The sequence below is a fragment of the Ovis canadensis genome, chromosome 1 (assembly GCF_042477335.2).
Source record: "Ovis canadensis isolate MfBH-ARS-UI-01 breed Bighorn chromosome 1, ARS-UI_OviCan_v2, whole genome shotgun sequence".
NCBI lineage: Eukaryota > Metazoa > Chordata > Mammalia > Artiodactyla > Bovidae > Ovis > Ovis canadensis.
In genome coordinates this window covers 3,909,986-3,928,777 of record NC_091245.1, presented here as the reverse complement: position 1 = coordinate 3,928,777, position 18,792 = coordinate 3,909,986, and the positions used below count along the sequence as shown (strand labels likewise).

The following is an 18,792-nucleotide window of genomic DNA, read 5'->3' as shown; positions in this document are numbered from 1 at the left end:
GCATCTCTTCCGTCTGCAGAACGAAGGGTCTTCAGTTCCCTTACGCCCAGAGCGTGTTGGCATCCCCACCCCGGCACCCCGAGTGGCAGGGAGGCAGCACTCTGCCCGCGGGTCTCTGCGCATCCTGCCCCTTGGTTACCGGGGGATGAGGCTGGGCCCTCCACACACTCCCCAGAGCTCACGGGGGCCCTTGGCTCGGGGGTGCCTCACTTGTCCCCAGAGAGTCACTCTCCCATGACTCACGGCCCTGATTCCCACCCCGCAGGAGGACTTCCGGAATAAAGTGGAGGACTACATTAAGCGCTATGCCAGATGATACGGGGAGAGGACTGCAGGGCCGCGGACTGTGCGTGAGAAGATGGGCTCCACCCGAAACCAGAGGAGCCTCTCCCCGATCTTCAGCTCCCCTCAGTCCCGCTGGCTCCTCCGAGTCCTGTGACCGTGTTGTCCTGAGGAAGAACCTCTTCACGACCGCCCATTGTAGCCGGAGAGTTCCACATAAATACAGCCAGAAAATGTGTCTGGGGTTCTAAAGAGTTGTCTGCTTACCTTAACATGTTTACTTTTTTGAAACTGTACTGTATAGGCTGTTGATGAGAATGAACTCAGCGTCGAGGCTAGAGCTGCTTCTCCCCTCCCCCGTCAGTCCCGCGCAGGTGATGCTGATGCTCAGTGTAGCCCGCAGATTGGCCGTCAGAAACCCGCTACAAACTGTGATTGGTGCGAAGTCTCTTAGCTCCTCCCACGAATGTCGGCCCTGCCTAGGTGTCGTGAAGCTTCCCAGAATGCAGAGTCATTCACTGTAGATCTCTTACTGAAATGCGTATTTTATTTAATGTAAGTATATTTTGGAACAGATTTGTAATTTGTACAATTTAATGCTTTAATTATTTTTTTCTATTCTCATTTAGTTTGTATCTTCATTGTATAGAGCAGACAGATGTTGGGTCAAGCAACTATGGAGAAATACAAAGAAAATATGAAAGGCACAGTATTCATTGTGTCCAAATACACCAAGAATCTGGGTTTTAAAAAATCAGCTCGTTTCCAGGTCCAGATGGGGCAAAGAAGCTTTGGGATCCTTTGCAGCTAGATCTGGAAGATTTAAAAGAAAAGCAAGGTCATGTGCTGCCCAGAGGACCCTGGCTGCAGCCCAGCCCACCCAGGGGCTAAGGTGCTCCTGTGTGGTGACCCGCCTGTGAGCCAGTGTGCACGGAGCCTTACGTTCTGGGACCTGGAGGGAGACCTCGGGCAGCAGCCTGAGGCCCTGACACTGCACCTGTGGCCCTCTGAGGTATTGGCAAGATTTGGGGGTATTCCCGTGCTCCCAGGCCCCTGGGTCTCCGGAGCGGTTCTCCTAAGCCTTGGCGAACCAGGAGTCAGAGGCGGCACACTTCGAAGTAAGAACAGGGAAGAGAGGTGAGTGGGTTTACTGCGGTGTTAGACATCGGAACCACTGGAATCAGTTTCCTCTGCTGCTTGCCAGACGCTCAGGTTTAACTGACAGCCTCCTCAGGCCTCTGGACTGCCCCGTCTGCCATCTGCCTGGTCTGGTTGGTTCCTCTTAGTTTATAGCATTATCTCTGATTATGAGATCAGTCTGTCCAGGAAGGGATTGGGGCCACACTTCCCACTGGTCATTAGGAACCCTGCCCGTTAGACAGGAGGGTGACCCAGCTACTGGGCCACTGTGTCTGGTGCACGGAGCGGGGGGGGGGGGGGGGGGGGGGGGGGGGGGGCGGAGTGGCATCTTTGACCAGGCCTGTCAGGACAAGCGTCCTGGGAGAGGGACCCCAGTCACATACTTCTCAGTGGAACCCAAAGTATCACGGAACTCCCCCACAGACCACAGAGCCACCCTCTGCTACGTGGGTCAAGAGAGCAGCAGCCGGTGGTCCACACGCCCCGGGGCACACTGCTCCCTGCCAGCTCCCGCCCGACACCCTAGGTCACACCCCCTAGCTGTCCAGCCAGCCCGCCCGGTGGTGCAGATGGAGGTGGAAGAAATGAAACATGGGTAATGTGGGGCAGACACTGCTCACTGGACAGGGTGAAAGGGGTAAGGCTCCTTGTCGGTTCTGACCTCACACACAGGTCTCTGCTCATCAGGGGTCAAGCAGTTCTTCAAAAGTGACATTCCCACATTCTGGATCATCCCTTTCTGTCTGGTGGCCCTCCCTCAGAGGCATCCTACCCCCAACCCCACCCCATCTTGTTAAAGAGCTCACCTAGCTTGGCCCATGGCCCATGGTGCCATCCTGGGTGCCTGCCCAGCAGGCCCCACAGCAGCTTTTGGTGCCTGTGGGACACTGATCTCTGGGACTTTGGCTTCTTGGGGTCTTTTCGCACGCTTCGGCCACAGAAACATTTCTGGCCATAGTGCCTGTGCCTGCCAACCCAGGGCAGTTGGTGATGTCTCATCTGCCAGGGGTGGGGCTGCTGGGCTCTGGGCACCCCGACGGCCCTGGAGCCAGCTGGGGTGGTGCCGTGTCCCCATGCTGCTGCTGCTTAGGATCGCATGCATCAGCTGCGTGGTTTTCAGGCACACTTTACGTGGAGATGGCTCCAGGGTGGCGCTGGCAGGAGGAGAAGCTCGCGTCTCCCCTCTTCCCTTCCCTTGGACAGACCGCCTGCAAGCTGCCTCTGGGAGGAGCCAGGGCCAGCGTTACTCAGGTGCTGAGCACTGACCTCCTGGCTGTGTCTCTCCCTGCAGCCCAGGATGTCATGTGTCCTGGTGTGCTTTTCAGCTGCTGTGTCTGTTGCCCAATGCCAGCCTCAGGGAGCAGTCTTGGGTAACTTCACAAGATGCCCTGCTTTACCTGCCCTCCTCTCCAAGTCCTGAAAGCCCCAGAGGCCTGCCTATCTGACCTCTGGCACTCAGACTAAGCCGGGTGGTGCACATGCTGGAGAAGTCTGCAGTACGAGATCTGTGGGAAGACCTTATGCTATTCAGACTGTTTGCAGTAGCTAACACTTGGAATGTCGTCTTTGGAAGGAACGCGTCCCTTCATGTTTGCCAGTCTCAGTGTTCCATGGGTATTTTCCTCTGCCCTTGTTCCATGCCTCGGGACTCACAGGAAGACGTCACGGTTCCAGGAGGGAGCAGGCCTTCCCCACGGTGTGGCCACAGCCAGGCCAGTCTCAGCAGAGTCCCAAGTCTGCTCTCAGGACATCTGGCGGCAGAGGCACCAGAAACAGATTGAACTGACTTGCTGGGCTCTGAAGCTTAGCAAAATTATCTCAGAGGCCAAACTCCCAGGCGGTGGTGACCACCATGATGGGTCACGTGTCTTCAGGGGACAAGCCTGGGTTGCTGTGTTACCCCACCCTTTCTTTCTTGAACTGCGGGTGGGAAAAAAATTCTGGTTGCCGTCGGACGTTTTGCTGTGATGATCAAGTCAAGCAGAATTTTTTCATACAAGAAGCCCAACAAGGCGTTAACCAACAACTGCAGCTTTAACAAGATCCTTCACGGCTGGTATAGTCTGTTCCAGGATCATTTCACTTCCATCCACTTAAAAATGTTTAATCTTGGAAAGTCAGGTTTGCTCCAAGTTCATTTTCTTCATAAAGTGTGTGTAGTAAAATGCTATTGATACATAGTAAAATAATGTTTTCCTTTTCCTTTGCTGAAGAACCTCTCCTTCCCTGCTCCTACAGCCCTGCCTCAAACAAATCCAGCAGATTGGAGGGGCCCACTTCAGAGGAGTCCACATCACCCGCTGAAGTTCTCACTCATGCCCTGGGGTTCCACAGGTTACCAAAGTGACTTACCAAAAGAACTGTGGTTGGGCAAATGTTCTTCAAAAAACCCAGAGATGGAGGCATTTGGGGGCCTTGCACTGTTAAGAATATCTGTTTCCTCATGTCAAGCTGTATAAACAACTGAATTACCATCTCTTTTTTAAATCCATCTTAGGGCTTTTTCACTTTGATCACCAGTCACACTGGGCCAGAGTTCTTCTGGTAAATTCACTGGTGTTCTGGTTTTTGTCTTTTTAAACTTACGGGCAGTTATAAGAATCCCTGGAGTTGCAAGAGTCCCCAGTGCTGCAGGAGACTATGGACAGGGCTGTGCTGTGCAGACCGGGCCAGGTGGTGGTCGGGGGCCCGGGGAGAGGGTCGGCATCCCCACAGCTCAGGGCCCAGGATGCTCACCCCTGCGTGGCCCCAGGGAGGCCCTGCAGTCGCTCCCTCAGGCCATGCATGGTGCTTGATGGTGAAAGTAAACCATTCATTATCTGACAGCTCTTTCTGAAATGTATTCCGGGACTTCCTTGGTGCTCCACTGGTGACAACCCCAGGCTCCCAGTGCAGGGGGCCTGGGTTCGATCCTTGGTCAGGGAACTAGATCCCACATGCTGCAACTAAAGGTCCTGCATGCCGCAATGAAGATCAGAGATCCCACGCCTGCAGCTAGGACCCAGTGCAGCCAAATAAAAACATAAAAATGGAATTTACTCCAACGTCAATAACCTGTTCATCTGCGTCCTCCCCTCCCCTCACCTGGATGAGGGTGGGTGCCGTGAGCTCAGTGCAGTGCTCAGGAGAAAAAGCCTTGCTTCCTGCTCCTACACAGCTTCGGCCTCAAGTTAAGAGTCTGAGAGATGACGCCTGTGTCCTGGGTGAACACAGTGTCACGGCCACGTGTCTGGCGGCCCCAGTGACCAGGGTGTGACACAGACCGCAGTCCCCGAAGAACAGCAGCGGGGGAGGCGGGGGGGGGGGGCGGGCAGCCACACACCCACTGAGACCAGAGCAGACACAGGGCAGTGGCCCCATGTGCGGCCACCGGGGCTTCCTACAGCTTTCCCGCACCTCCAGAGGAGGCACTGGCCTGGCATCTGGAGCCCACGGCCGCTGGGCCCATCTTTCTGCCTGCTGCTGCACCCAGGACCCCGGCTTTACTGCCGTGGGGAGGCCCGTCCCACCCCAGCCTCAGCATCCTGCCTGGGGCTTCCTTCTGGATTCAGTTCAGGTGGTGCCCCGTGTGGCCGGCCGGTCTCACAGGCTGGTGGACAGTCTTGTGGTGTCCTCACCTCGCCCAGGCTTCCAGAAGCACCAGGGGAGGTCTGCACCTGCCCGTGTGTCCATTTCTGCCTGTGCGAGCATCAGTCAGCTCCTGGAGCACAGGGCCTCCTCTTCACTGCAGGCAATGACTGAGTCTTATGATGTAATGATTGATGGTAGGTGGGTGCAGCAGGAACTTGAGAGCATGAGTCCACCAGAGGCAAGCCTACTCGGCACAGGCCCCTGCCTGGGGGCGGGAAACGCCGGCCAGCCCAGGCTAGCTGGGCCAACAGACCCCCCAACCTTCAGTGACAGGTGCCGTCTCAACAGTTTGCTTTGCTTGAGTAAATGGGCCTCTGGAAAAATCCTGCTGAGGAAGAAGGAATAATGTCCAGCAGACTTGGGATAAACATGGTAATGGAAACCAAGTGTAGGATTTAAAGAAACTTTTCCAGGGGGCAAAAAAATCCATCTCCTTAGGAAAATGCAGTAAATGGCACCTTTGACCCCAAATCAAAAAGTCCTAAGGCGACCTAATGGTTAAGAATCCACTTGTCAGTGCAGGGGACTCGGGCTCAAATCTCTGATCTGGGAATCGTCTACATGCAGCCGAGCAACTCAACCCTTGCCCCACAAATACCGAGCCAGTGCTCCAAGGCCCGCAAACCGCAGCTGCTGAGCCCATGCACCGCAACTACTGAAGCTCACACACCTAGAGCCGGTGCTCCACGAGAGAAGCCACTGCAGCAAGAAGCCTGCACACTGCAGCAGGGTAGCGTCCGCTCATCAACTAGAGAAAGCCCACACGCAGCAACGAAGACGCAGCACAGTCAAAAGCAGATTTTTTAAAAAAGTAATAATGCACAACGGTACAGGGCAGGTCGATGCTGGTAAAATAGATCAACAATGATCAGTGATGTGGAGACAAACTTGGTTAGCTCTCCAGGAAGGACACAAAGAGACAAAAGTCATCTGTAGAGACGACAACAGGGCAGAGGGGCTTGTCCGTGTGGCTAAGATGGATTAACCTCCTCTCTGTGCCAGGAACAGGGAAAAAGGTAAAAAATACATTCCTTACCATAAATCACAGTGTCTCAGTTAGTCATTCAGTTCAGTTCAGTCCAGTCGCTCAGTCATGTCCAACTCTTTGCGACCCCATGAATCACAGCACGCCAGGCCTCCCTGTCCATCACCAACTCCCGGAGTTCACCCAGACTCACGTCCATCAAGTCGGTGATGCCATCCAGCCATCTCATCTTCTGTCGTCCCCTTCTCCTCCTGCCCCCAGTCCCGCCCAGCATCAGAGTCTTTTCCAATGAGTCAACTCTTCGCGTGAGGTGGCCAAAGTACTGGAGTTTCAGCTTTAGCATCATTCCTTCCAAAGAAATCCCAGGGCTGATCTCTTTCAGAATGGACTGGTTGGATCTCCTTGCAGTCCAAGGGACTCTCAAGGGTCTTCTCCAACACCACAGTTCAAAAGCATCAATTCTACGGTGGTCAGCTTTCTTCACAGTCCAACTCTAACATCCATACATGACCACTGGAAAAACCATAGCCTTGACTAGATGGACCTTTGTTGGCAAAGTAATGTCTCTGCTTTTGAATATGCTATCTAGGTTGGTCATAACTTTCCTTCCAAGGAATAAGCGTCTTTTAATTTCATGGCTGCAATCACCACCTGCAGTGATTTTGGAGCCCCCAAAAATAATGTCTGACGCTGTTTCCACTGTTTCCCCATCTATCTGCCAGGAAGTGATGGGACCAGATGCCATGATCTTTGTTTTCTGAATGTTGAGCTTTAAGCCAACTTTTTCACTCTCCTCTTTCACTTTCATCAAGAAGCTTTTTAGTTCTTCTTCACTTTCTGCCATAAGGGTGGTGTCATCTGCATATCTGAGGTTATTGATATTTCTCCTGGCAATCTTGATTCCAGCTTGTGCTTCTTCCAGCCCAGCGTTTCTCATGATGTACTCTGCATGTAAGTAAAATAAGCAGGGTGACAATATACAGCCTTGGCATACTCCTTTTCCTATCTGGAACCAGTCTGTTCCATGTTCAGTTCTAACTGCTGCTTCCTGACCTGCATATAGGTTTCTCAAGAGGCAGGTCAGGTGATCTGGTATTCCCATCTCTTTCAGTTAGTCATTAGGGAGATGCAAATCAGGGCCACTTCACACCCCTGAGGACGGCTAAAATAAAATTTAAAAAACAGACATCAGATGTTGCTGGGGATGTTGAGAAATCAGAATCCTCATACACTGCTGATTAGAATGGCAAATGGGGCAGCTCCTTTTAAAAACATTCTGGGAGTTCTTCAGGTTAAATATACAGGACCCACACTGGGACTTCCGTGGTGGCCCAGTGGTGAAGAATGTGCCTGTCAGTGCAGGGGTCTCGGGTTCACTCCCAGGTTGGGGAACTAAGATCCCACATGCCAAGGGGCAACAAAGCATGAAAGGCAGCCAGTGAGCCTGCACGCTCTAGAGCCTGAGCATAGGAACTAGAGAAAGCCCATGCACCGCAACAATTTATCATAGTCAAAGACTGGATACACTGCAAATGCCCATCAAGTGATGAATGGGAAAACGAAATATGGAATAGCCAGGCAAAGGAACAGTGAACATCAACAAAAAGGAATTACTGATACATGCTACAACATGGGCTGAAACCTTGAAAACAGTATCCTAACTGAAAGAAGCTAGACACAAAAGGCCACAGGCTTTATGATTCCATTTATATGAAATACCCAGACAGGCAAATCTACAGAAATAGAAAGTAGCTAGTTGTTGCTAGGGCTATGGCAAAGAGGAAATGGAGACTGACTGCTAATGAGTGCAGTGTTTCTTGTTGGGGGTGATGAAAATGTGCTAGATGTACTTAGTTGCATAACCTAGGAATACCATACACTTTAAAAGGGTCAATTTTATGGTATATGGAACATTATGAAGAAATGAAGGTGTCATACTGGAAAATGTTCAAATTATCCACAAGAAGACAAGCAAAGAGAAAAGAGTTGAGAACCACATGAAACAAATAGAAAATAAATAATAAAATGGTAGATTTAAGATTTATTACCATTGATAATTATATGTAAATGGTCTAATACACTAAAAGACAAAGATTTGCAGAGTGGATTACTCTGGTCTGGGGAGATGTTACCATTGTGGAAAACTGAGTTAAAGGACTTTGTATCATTTTTACAACTGCATGTAAACCTGTAAGGGTCCCAATAAAATTTTTAGTTAAGAGTCTTGAGAGTCCCTTGAGAGTCCCTTGGACTGCAAGGAGATCCAACCAGTCCATTCTGAAAGAGATCAGCCCTGGGATTTCTTTGGAAGGAATGATGCTAAAGCTGAAACTCCAGTACTTTGGCCACCTCACGCGAAGAGTTGACTCATTGGAAAAGACTGATGCTGGGAAGGATTGGGGGCAGGAGGAGAAGGGGACGACAGAAGATGAGATGGCTGGATGGCATCACCGACTCGATGGACGTGAACCTGAGTAAACTCCGGGAGTTGGTGAGGGACAGGGAGGCCTGGTGTGCTGCGACTCATGGGGTCGCAAAGAGTTGGACACGACTGAGCAACTGAACTGAACTGAACTGAATACACCCAGCACCCAAGAAGGTAAAATTTACAATGCCTAGTATTCAACACAAAACTTCAAGGTATGCAAGAAGCAAGTAAATAACAGCCACGGTCAGAGGGGAGAAAAAAGTCAGTCTATAGAAACAGAGCCTATCAAATATGATAGCATGAATGGATCAGAGCGTTAAAACAACTCAAGATGATAAAGAAAAGACTACTCGTGTTAAGTCAAGATGTGGAAAATATAAGACACAAATTCAGTTTTCTGAAGAAAAACACAGATGTGATGAAAAGTATACCAGATGGGTTTAACAACAGGTTACATACTGCTGAAGAAAAGATTTATGAACTGGAAGATGGCAAGAAAAAAATGAAAGATGGTGGGTGGCAGTATATCTAAGGAGAAAACACTCAGAACTCGGGCGAGCTGTGCGCAAACTTCATGCAGCCCAGCAAACTTGTAATTGGAGTTTCCAAAGGAGCAGGGGAGAGAGAAAAGCATTTGAAGATTTAATTACCAAAAGCTTTCCAAATTGATAAATGCTCCAAGCCCACAGACACCAGGTCAACAACTTCAAAGCACAAGAACATGAGGGAAACTACATTGTATCACATTCTACATTGCTTAAAATCAGTACCAGAGCAAAAATATTAAAAAGCAGTCAAGAATTAAAGACACATCATGTAAAAAGGAACGTAGAAAAGGGTGGTTGCACGTTTCCCGTTGGAAAGAATGTGAGCAAGGAAACAGTGGAGAAAAAAAAAAACTTTATTGAAAGAAAAATCTCAAGCAAGAATTCTGTATCTGGGGAAGGTATCAAAGCTGAAGGCAAAATAAAGATGTTTCTCATATGTACAAAAGCTGAAAGTCATGCCAGCAGATGAACACTGCAAGGAACTTTGAACAAAGTCCTCAGACATCATATCAAGTGGGAATATGGAACCACATCAGGGTTTCTCAACCTCAACACTAAGCTGACGCTTAGGCCAGATGTGGCTCCCAGGTGGACTGTCCAGTGCACTGTAGGGTGGTTAACACACAGATGGCCTCCAGTCCAGTTCAGTTCAGTTCGGTCGCTCAGTCGCATCCGACTCTGCAACCCCATGAATCGCAGCACTCCAGGCCTCTCTATCCATCACCAACTCCCAGAGTTCACACAGACTCACGTCCATCGAGTCAGTGATGCCATCCAGCCGTCTCATCCTGTGTCGTCCCCTTTTCCTCCTGCCCCCAATCCCTCCCAGCATCAGAGTCTTTTCCAATGAGTCAACTTACGAGCTATTAATAGATCCCACAACTGAGCAACTTCACTTTCAGTTTTCACTTTCATGCACTGGAGAAGGAAATGGCAACCCACTCCAGGGTTCTTGCTTGGAGAATCCCAGGGACGGCAGAGCCTGGTGGGCTGCCGTCTATGGGGTCGCACAGTCGGACAAGTCTGATGCAACTTAGCAGCAGCAGCAGAGGGGAAAAAAAAATCACTCCTGGTTAAGAATCACCTTTCATATTTTGCATTTCTGTGTTTTTGACCAATGATCTGACAGAATTCCTCTGCTTGGGTATTTAACACATTAATTCACTCTTTATGCCTGTTCTATTCAGCCTATTTATTGATTTTTTCAAAAATGGACTTTATTTTTCAGAGCAGTTTTAAAGGTTCCCAGAGAAAATGAGCAGAACAGAGTCCCCCTATCACCCTATTCCCTACCCATCTACCTCCTCTACTACTGACGTCACACAGATATAAGACATTTGTTAACAACCGCTGAACCTCCACGGATACATCATTGTCATCCACAGTCCCTAGCTGACACTGGGGTCCACTCTTGGTGTCTGACATTATATGAGTTTCCACAAATGTATAATGACATGCATCTATTGTTATAGCATCATTTACAGTGGTCTCACTGCCCTAAACATTCTCTGTGCTCTGCCTGTTCATGCTTGTCTGACTCCCTATCCTTGGCAACCCTATTGAGTGGTTTTTTTTCACACTTTCTTTTTTAAAATTTTGATTTTTTTCTGTGACTGTGTCACGTCTTGGTTGCAGTCCAAGATCCGTGTTGCCTCACGCAGGATCTCCCGTTGTGGGACGCGGGCTCAGCAGTTGCAGAGCTCGGCCTTAGTGGCTCCACTGCATGTGGGATCTTAGTTTCCTCACCAGTGATCAAACTCACATCCCCTGCATTGCAAGGCAGATTCTTAACCACTGGACCATCCGGACCATCAAGGAAGTCCCCCCTATTGAGTTTTTAAATCTCAATTATTATAGCTTTCATCCAGTTGTTTACCTGTTGCTTGTTCTTATGACTGCCTTTTTAAAGAAATAAGATGCTCCCTTAACTCCTTGAAGGGGACAACAGAGGATGAGATGGTTGGATGGCATCACCGACTCGATGGACATGAGTTTGAGTAAGTTCTGGGAGTTAGTGATGGACATGGAAGCCTGGTGTGCTGTAGTCCATGAGGTCACAAAGAGTTGGACATGACTGAGTGACTGAACTAACTGAACTGACTCCTTGTAGACCTTTCCTCTCTGAGGACTTACTCTGCTTTATGACTTTTCCCCCTTAGGTGTGAGCTCTGTTTGCTGCATTTACTATTTCATTGCCACGGAGATGGCATTTCCTCAAATATTTGATCTTTACTGGACACTGATTTCATAATTACCCTCTGCAGGCATCTGCTGAGTGTGTGACCAGCCCACTCCTTATCATGTGGTTGATACCGGTTTTAGGAAGAGTGGAGTCCAGGCCATGGTCCTGAGTGTGGGGCACTCTCAACTCTAGTCTCCATCACTACCTTCGATGTATCCATCTGGAACCACAAACCTCTAACTGCTGCCTAACTAGTCCAAGGAGGGCTGGATCAGTCCCCTCCAGCTCCCATCCTGACAGCCTTCCATACAGAGAATGAAGCCTGCCCCCCACCTGTCAACTTCCCCACCCACCTCTGCTCTTAACCTCCTAGCTGCTCACTGCCTCTAGGACTTGTTACCTCTTCTTCATCTTCAGCCTCCTTGTTAGCTGCCTTCTTGAAGCCCCGTCATCCTGTGCCCCTTCTTACCACCGTCCTCAACCTTCTAAGAGCTGACTACATCCTCCACCTCTTCCTGTCTCCTTGCTTCCTCGGGACTGCACTCTCACCCTCCCCCACAGCTCTCGTGAAATTCCTTTCACAAAACCATGAGTAGCTCCTGCCCGTTATATACAGTAGACACTTCAGACTTCCTCTCAACTACTACCTGTGCTCTTGACACCCTTCATTCTGTTTCCTCTTTTCACTGGCCCTGAGCTTCTGTTTATCTATTTGCTTCTTAAATTTTCATGCGTCTTTTGCTCCAGACTGCATTTGGCAAGACAAGAGCTCGGTTTGCATGCAGGAATGAAAGGAAATAAAGAATCCAGAAAGGAAAGAGGCTTGCTGAGCTGCAAAAGACAACTTCGGGATCCTGCCAGGAGATAACATTGAGCAAGCCTACGAAAAATCCAGCTAAAATTCAACTTCTTGGCAAAGCATCCCTGCGTTCAAATTCTGGCCCCATTCCTCCCCGGGTGAAGGTGGGCAAGATGCTGGCCTTTCCTCTAACTGGACATCCTCGCGTGTAAGGTGGAGCTACCAGGTACCTACTGGATAAAGGTGATGCCAAGACGAAACCAGTGAATACACAAAAGGCGCTTGGAACACCGCCTGGCACACGCTCGGCGCTCAAACTCAGAAATTGTTAACTTGCCAAAAGGGCAAGAGACGGTGGGTGGCTCATCAGCATTCAGGAATCTGCATCCTCGCCCTCTCACCGCTTTCGCAACCGACTCGCGTTACGGTCCGCGGCGGTCGGTGGGATGCACGAACGCTAGACACTCCCATCCGACAGGTCGTGCTCCGCCGGCCGGGGCGCCTTCCCGTCCGCGCACCGGCGCTACTCCTCCCCTCGCTCCCGCGTGCCCGGTGGCGCCCCCTCTCCCTATGCCCGCCAGACCCCTGCCCCGCGTGGTGTTCCTCCGGTCTCGCCTAGCCCCTCAGACCCACCCTCGCGAGACGAGCCCGAAGTCACCACGCAGAGGGTCGGGTCACGGTGGAGGCACAGGGTGCGGCCTACCGGCCTCGGCTGACCGCGGATCCAGCTCCAGCCGAGCGGACGTAGTCGGACCGGCGACCGAAGCCGCACCAGCCAGGGTCGGGCACTTCCTCCTTGCGCGCCGCCGCTGTGACCACGCCCCCGGGACGCGCTTGAAGCCCCGCCCCCAGCCCGTCTCCTCAGCGCGCGCGACCGGGGACCCCGCCTCCCCGCGGAGCACCTCCCCCTAGCGCGCCGCCCGCCCGCCCGCGCGCCGCCGACGTGACCACCCCCGTGACGCGTTTGAAGCCCCGCCCCCAGCCCGTCTCCTCACTGCGCGCGACCGGGGACCCTGCCTGCCCGCGGAGCGCCGCTGCAGCGCGAGGATTGGCCGGAGCTGCACGGCTCAGCCAATCCGCACGCGCTCCGGCGCCCGCAGCCCCGCCCCCTCCCGGCGGCGCTCCTAACCGTGACAGGCTCTGCGGGTCTGGGCCTCGCCTGAGGGGACTGGAGGGCTGGAAACCGGCCGCGGTGGGGTCGGGATGGAGGCGGCCGGGGCTCGGAACAGGGACGCGCGGGGCCGAGCGGAGAAGAGCCCGCCCGAGAGGTGCGCTCCTAGAGGGGAAGGTAGGGAGAGCCGTAGGTGCGCTCCTCCAAGAAGACCTCCAGGCGCCGCGTGGCGGTGGCGGAGGGTGGCGGCCGGCGGGTGGTCATTCCCCGAGGGACGCTGGGGCGGCAGGCGGCCGCTGTCGGCGGAACGGGGCTTTCCCTGGGAGCGGGGCGCCAGCTGGCCGGTCACTCGCGCGCAGGAGAGTCCGCGCAGGAGGCGGCGATGACCGCCGGGAGGACGAGCGGCGCACGGCGGGGCCTGGGAAAGGCTCCGGGGAGGTGACGATCGGGCCGAAAACCCCAGGGACACCCAGGAGTCCGCAGCACGAGTTCTGCCCGCGGGGTCCCGGGCGGCGGGGGCCGCGGACCGCAGGGCCTGGGGCAGCTGTCCACCGGCAGAACCCCGGGGGGGCGGGGAACTTGGGGCGTATTTTCACTGCGATGGGGCTCCTGGAGGTTTGAGCAGATGTAATTTAATTATATTATAAGGGAAGTGATGTAATCTAATTATATTATAGGTTGCTGTTGTATATTTTACAGGACTCCTTCTGGCTGCTTGGTAGGGAGTCAGGGTTTGCAGCAATCAGGAAAACCCGTTAGGAATTTGCAGTCATCTGGGAGGCAGAGGTGGTGTGGACCTCAGCGGGCGCAGGTGTGGCGAAGTCCGAATGTACCTGATAAAACCTGCCCGACTTGCTGCTTACTCCAAGCGTGGGCTGGGGGTGAGGTGGGGTGAGGGAAGGAGTCGGGGTGGGAGTGTTAAGAAGGAAGCTCCCAGGCTTGAGCAGTTGGCGGAGTGGGGAGCAAGACTGGGAGATATTTCAGTCCACCGATGCTGGGACCTTCTTCCCCTGGGTGGGGGTGGGGCGCGGCGGAAATGCTTTCTTTGGGTGTGTGTTTGAGAGAGTCTTCATCCTCAGTCCAGGAATTTGTTAAATACTTTGGCGGGGGAGGGGGTAATCCGCTCTATCGGAATGTGAGAAATGGGTGTGTATCTTTAACTTTTGGGTCTAGGCCTAAATCTGACTTGCTCGCTCTTTCGGTTTCATTTGTCTGGGACGGAGAAAAGGGAGCTAGGAAGGAATGTTTAATTTTCCCATGCAGTATTGATAACACTTTAAGGAAGCAGCATATACTGGGGAAGAGTAATCTGTGGTGCGTTCCTCTGAAATTCAAGCTGTGAATTAACTCAGCCAAGCAGAAGATTGAAGAGCTGTGTGGTCGCTAGTAGCATGAGGAACTTCGAAATACTTACCGGAAGTGAGAGCAAAATTACGGACACAAGCAGATTTAATTCTCAGCAGCAGGGATTCCTAATCCCAGGGTGGTCAAGGAATGCTGGTCAGATTTCCCAAGCCCCAAAGCCCTGTACTTGGGCATCTTAGAGACAAGATGTTGCATTCAAACACTCCATGGATTTAAAAAATGTGTTTAGCAGCCACCGTTGGTAATTGTGTTTGAATTTTCTTGTGAATTGGCTTAAACACTATTGTTGACTTAAAAATCAGGTAAAATAATGAATAGTATCTGACAGGATTGTCTGCTGTATACGTTCATGAACGTTTCTGAGATTTTTCAGAAATTTTTATTGGAGTTGATTTTCAATACTGTGTTAGTTTCAGGTGTACAGCAAAGTGAATCAGTTATATACATACATGTGTCCATTCCTTTTTTTTTTAAGGTCCTTTTCCCATATAAGCCATTACAGAGTATTAAGTAGTTCCTTGTGCTTGAAAGTTTTTGATTCTGATAACTATATAGTATATAGTTAGTTAGTTAAGTCGCTCAGTCGTGTCCGACTCTTTGCAACCCCATGGAATGTAGCCCACCAGGCTCCTCTGTCCATGGGATTCTCCAGGCAAGAATACTGGAGTGGGTTGCCATTTCCTTCTCCAGAGGATCTTCCCAACCCAGGGATCAAACCCAGGTCTCCCGCACTGCAGGCAGACGCTTTAACCTCTGAGCCACCAGGGAAGCCCCCTTATATATATGTGCGTGTATATACACACACAGGTAAATTCCACCTAGGAGTCTTTCAGGGCTGTGCACTTTCTTATGACATTAGTCACCTTAAATGTCAAGCCCCTACTGTGTGCCAGCTGTTGTCCTCAATGTTGGCGACACACCTGGGAGGAAGATGGGAGCTCGTGGCGCTGCTGTTCAGTTGCATTCCATCAAGGCAGAGAATTAGCAAGGGGCAGGTCTCCCGTGCTAGATGACGGGGTGCTGCGGGAAAGCCGGGGAACACACAGCCCTGCAGAGGAGGGCAGGGGCGGCTGCAGTGTCATTTAGAGACTAGCCTCCTGAGGCCAAGTCCAGCAAAGACCTGAAAAGTGAGGCAGTGACAGAGGGCATCGGCATTATGGGCAAAGAAAACGGAAAACGCAAAGAGAGGAACCCCTGAGACTGCAGTGCGGGGGACACAGAGGGGCTGCGAGAGGGACTGTGGGAGCCTAGGTTACCCGTGCCTCATGGCCATCACAGACACCACCGGGAAATACAGGAAAACTGCCAGTGAAGTCGTGAAGTTCAAACACCAGGGGAAAAGCCCTCAGGAATGTGCGACTCCCTGGGCCTGCAAGGTTCCCCCTTTCCGTCAGAAGGAAGCAGCATGGGGTGGAAAGAAGCTCTGGAAGTCTAAGTGGACAGTCTCCTAGCAGTGATAAAGAAAACAAGCAAATACTCCTCCTCCTATAAGCTACTTCAGTCATGTCCGACTCTCTGCAACCCTACGAACTGTAGCCCACCAGGCTCCTGTCCATGGGATTCTCCAGGCAAGGATGCTAGATAATCAGAAATCAGTATACATTTTCCATAAGTGACACAGACGTGGGCATTCCTAAGCACACAACATAATTGCAGAAAAGCCCCTGAACTTGACATTATTTGCTCCTGCTGATGGCATAGACTGAGTGCAGCTGTTTTTCCACATTTCATCTTCTTGTCCTTAAGAGGCACGTCTTTGTTTTCTCTCCAGCAGGAAAGTGTATATGGACTATAATGCAACCACTCCCCTGGAGCCAGAAGTGATTGAGGCCATGACGGAGGCCATGCGGGAAGCCTGGGGAAATCCCAGTAGCTCTTACCCAGCAGGTAATTCTAGAAGACGTGCCCAGATCTGAGATGAGGGGCAGGGGAACTCTTGCAGGAACTGTATACCACATGGCATGGCTCGGTTTTGAGTGGATTTTCTGTTAACCGCACGACTTTAGCTGTAACTCTGGATAGTTTTTTTTCCTGAAAAGACCAAATTTGAGCTTTGTTGATACCATAATCTTTCATCTTTAACATGCTCTCCTGTCCCCCTTTCCCAGATGAAAAAGATGTCTTATTAAGAGCTGCTTGTAGGGCACTTCCCTGATGATCCGCTGGTTAAGACTTGGTGCTCCCAATGCAGGGGGCAGGCATGAGTTTGATTCCTGGTCAGGGAACTAAGACCCTGTTTGCTGCAAGGTGCAATCGAAAAAAAAAAAGTTGTTTGTAATAACAGTACTTATAAGACCCTGTCGCGTATCTGTCTCCATCCATCCTTACAAAATTTGCAAACTAGATCTTTTACATAATCAGGATCACGTAGAATCCTGGCCTCCTTTTTTAAAAATTAAAGTTCTTTCACCTCAGTTCAGTTGCTCAGTCACGTCCAACTCTGCGACCCCAAGGACTGCAGCATGCCAGGCTTCTCTGTCCATCACCAACTCCTGGAGCTTAATCAAACTCATGTCCATCAAGTTGGTGATGCCATCCAACCATCTCATCCTCTGTCGTCCCCTTCTCCTCATCCCCTCAATCTTTCCCAGCATCAGGGTCTTTTCCAATGAGTCCATTCTACGCACCAGGTGGCCGAAGTATTGGAGTTTCAGCTTCAGCATCAGTCCTCGCAGTGAATATTCAGGATTGACTGGTTGGATCTCCTTGCAGTCCAAGGGACTCTCAAGAGTCTTCTCCAACACCACAGTTCAAAGGCATCAATTCTTTGGCACTCAGCTTTCTTTACAATCCAACTCTCACATCCATACATGACCACTGGAAAAACTGTAGCTTTTACTAGATGGACCTTTGTTGGCAAAGTAATGTCTCTGCTTTTGAGAATGCTGTCTAGGTTGGTCATAACTTTTCTTCCAAGAAGCAAGCATCTTTTAATTTCATGGCTGCAGTCACCATCTGCAGTGATTTTGGATCCCCCAAAAAATAAAGTCTGGCACTGTTTCCATTGTTTCCCCATGTATTAGCCATAAAGTGATGGGACCGGGTGCCATGATCTTCGTTTTCTGAATGTTGAGCTTTAAGCCAACTTCTTCACTCTCCTCTTTCACTTTCATCAAGAGGCTCTTTAGTTCTTTGCTTTCTGCCATAAGGGTGGTGTCATCTGCATATCTGAGGTTACTGATATTTCTCCCAGCAATCTTGATTCCAGCTTGGGCTTCATCCAGCTCAGCGTTTCTCATGATGTACTCTGCATATAAGTTAAATAAGCATGGTGGCAATATACAGCATTAATGTACTTCTTTCCCAATTTGGAACCAGTTTTTTGTTCCATGTCCAGTTCTAACTGTTGCTTCTTGACCTGCATACAGATTTCTCAGGAGGCAGGTCAGATGGTCTAGTATTCCCATCTCTTTAAGAATTTTCCACAGTCTGTTGGAAATATGTTTCTCATTTATTGTTGTTTCCATGTAGAGCTTTAAGTTGGAGGTTCTGCAAAATGATTTGCTTTAGATCAGTAGTTACTTGGCTGAGTCACATTGTGTTTTGCAGATGGTGAGCTGAAGCTGTGCCTTCTTATTTAAAGTTTTATCAGGGATGCATGCCGCATGCATGCCAAGTTGCTCAGGCGTGTCCGACTCTTTGCGACCCCGTGGACTATAGCCCACCAGGCTCCTCAGTTCATAGGATAGGGTTTAACAATTGTTGCTGTTCAGTTGCTAAGTAGTGTCCAACTCTTTGCTACCCCATGTACTGATAGACTGTACGCTATGCAGTCCGTGGATTTCTCCAGGTCAGAATATTGGAGTGGGTAGCCTTTCCTTTCTCCAGGGGATCTTCCCAACCCAGGGATCAAACCCAGGTCTCCCGCATTGCGGGTGGATTCTTTACCAGCTGAGCCACAAGGGAAGCCCAAGAATACTGGAGTGTATAGCCTGTCCCTTCTCCAGCAGATCTTCCCGTCCTAGGAATCAAACCAGGATCTCCTGCATTGCAGGCAGAGTCTTTACCAGCTGAGCTATCAGGGAAGCCACTGTCCCGGAGTTTGCTCAGATTCATGTCCATTGAGTCAGTGATGCTGTCTAACCATCTCATCCTCGGCTGTCACCTTCTCCTTTTGCCTTCAATCTTTCCCAGCATCAGGGTCTTTTCTATTGAGTCAGCTCTTTGCATCAGGTGGCCAAAGTATTGGAGTTTCAACTTCAGGGTCAGTCCCTCCAGTGAATATTCAAGGTTGGTTTCCTTTAGAATTGACTTAGCAGTGTTGTTTTAGTCACTAAGTCATGTCTGACTCTTTCCAACTCCATGGACTGTAGCCAGCCAGG

At 50.7% G+C, this 18,792-nt stretch overlaps 2 protein-coding genes and 1 long non-coding RNA gene across 21 annotated transcripts in view; 2 read left to right on the top strand and 1 right to left on the bottom strand.

The window, feature by feature from the left end:
* UBE2F (ubiquitin conjugating enzyme E2 F (putative)) overlaps positions 1-994 on the top strand; it is a 46,287-nt gene extending 45,293 nt beyond the window's left edge. For all 10 annotated transcript variants that reach the window (XM_069584010.1, XM_069584026.1, XM_069584067.1 and 7 more), the window contains one exon: positions 266-994. In XM_069584010.1, coding sequence (XP_069440111.1) covers positions 266-316 — 51 coding nt within the window. In that variant the 3' untranslated portion in view covers positions 317-994. The remainder of the gene's footprint in view (positions 1-265) is intronic.
* On the bottom strand, positions 808-12,854 carry LOC138437214 (uncharacterized). The gene is made up of 2 exons (XR_011255824.1): positions 12,628-12,854; positions 808-1,095 (listed from the first exon to the last, which is right to left on the bottom strand). It is a non-coding gene; the product is annotated as an uncharacterized lncRNA (long non-coding RNA).
* Positions 12,855-12,968: 114 nt separating this feature from the next.
* The window catches only part of SCLY (selenocysteine lyase), a 30,578-nt gene continuing 24,754 nt past the window's right edge, over positions 12,969-18,792 (top strand). For 2 of the 10 annotated variants that reach the window (XM_069583911.1, XM_069583965.1), the window contains exons 1-2: positions 13,099-13,282; positions 16,245-16,357. In XM_069583911.1, coding sequence (XP_069440012.1) covers positions 16,255-16,357 — 103 coding nt within the window. In that variant the 5' untranslated portion in view covers positions 13,099-13,282; positions 16,245-16,254. Of the gene's footprint in view, positions 13,544-16,241; positions 16,358-18,792 lie in introns of all 10 variants that reach the window. The other 8 variants (XM_069583902.1, XM_069583950.1, XM_069583895.1 and 5 more) reach the window with 7 other exon arrangements.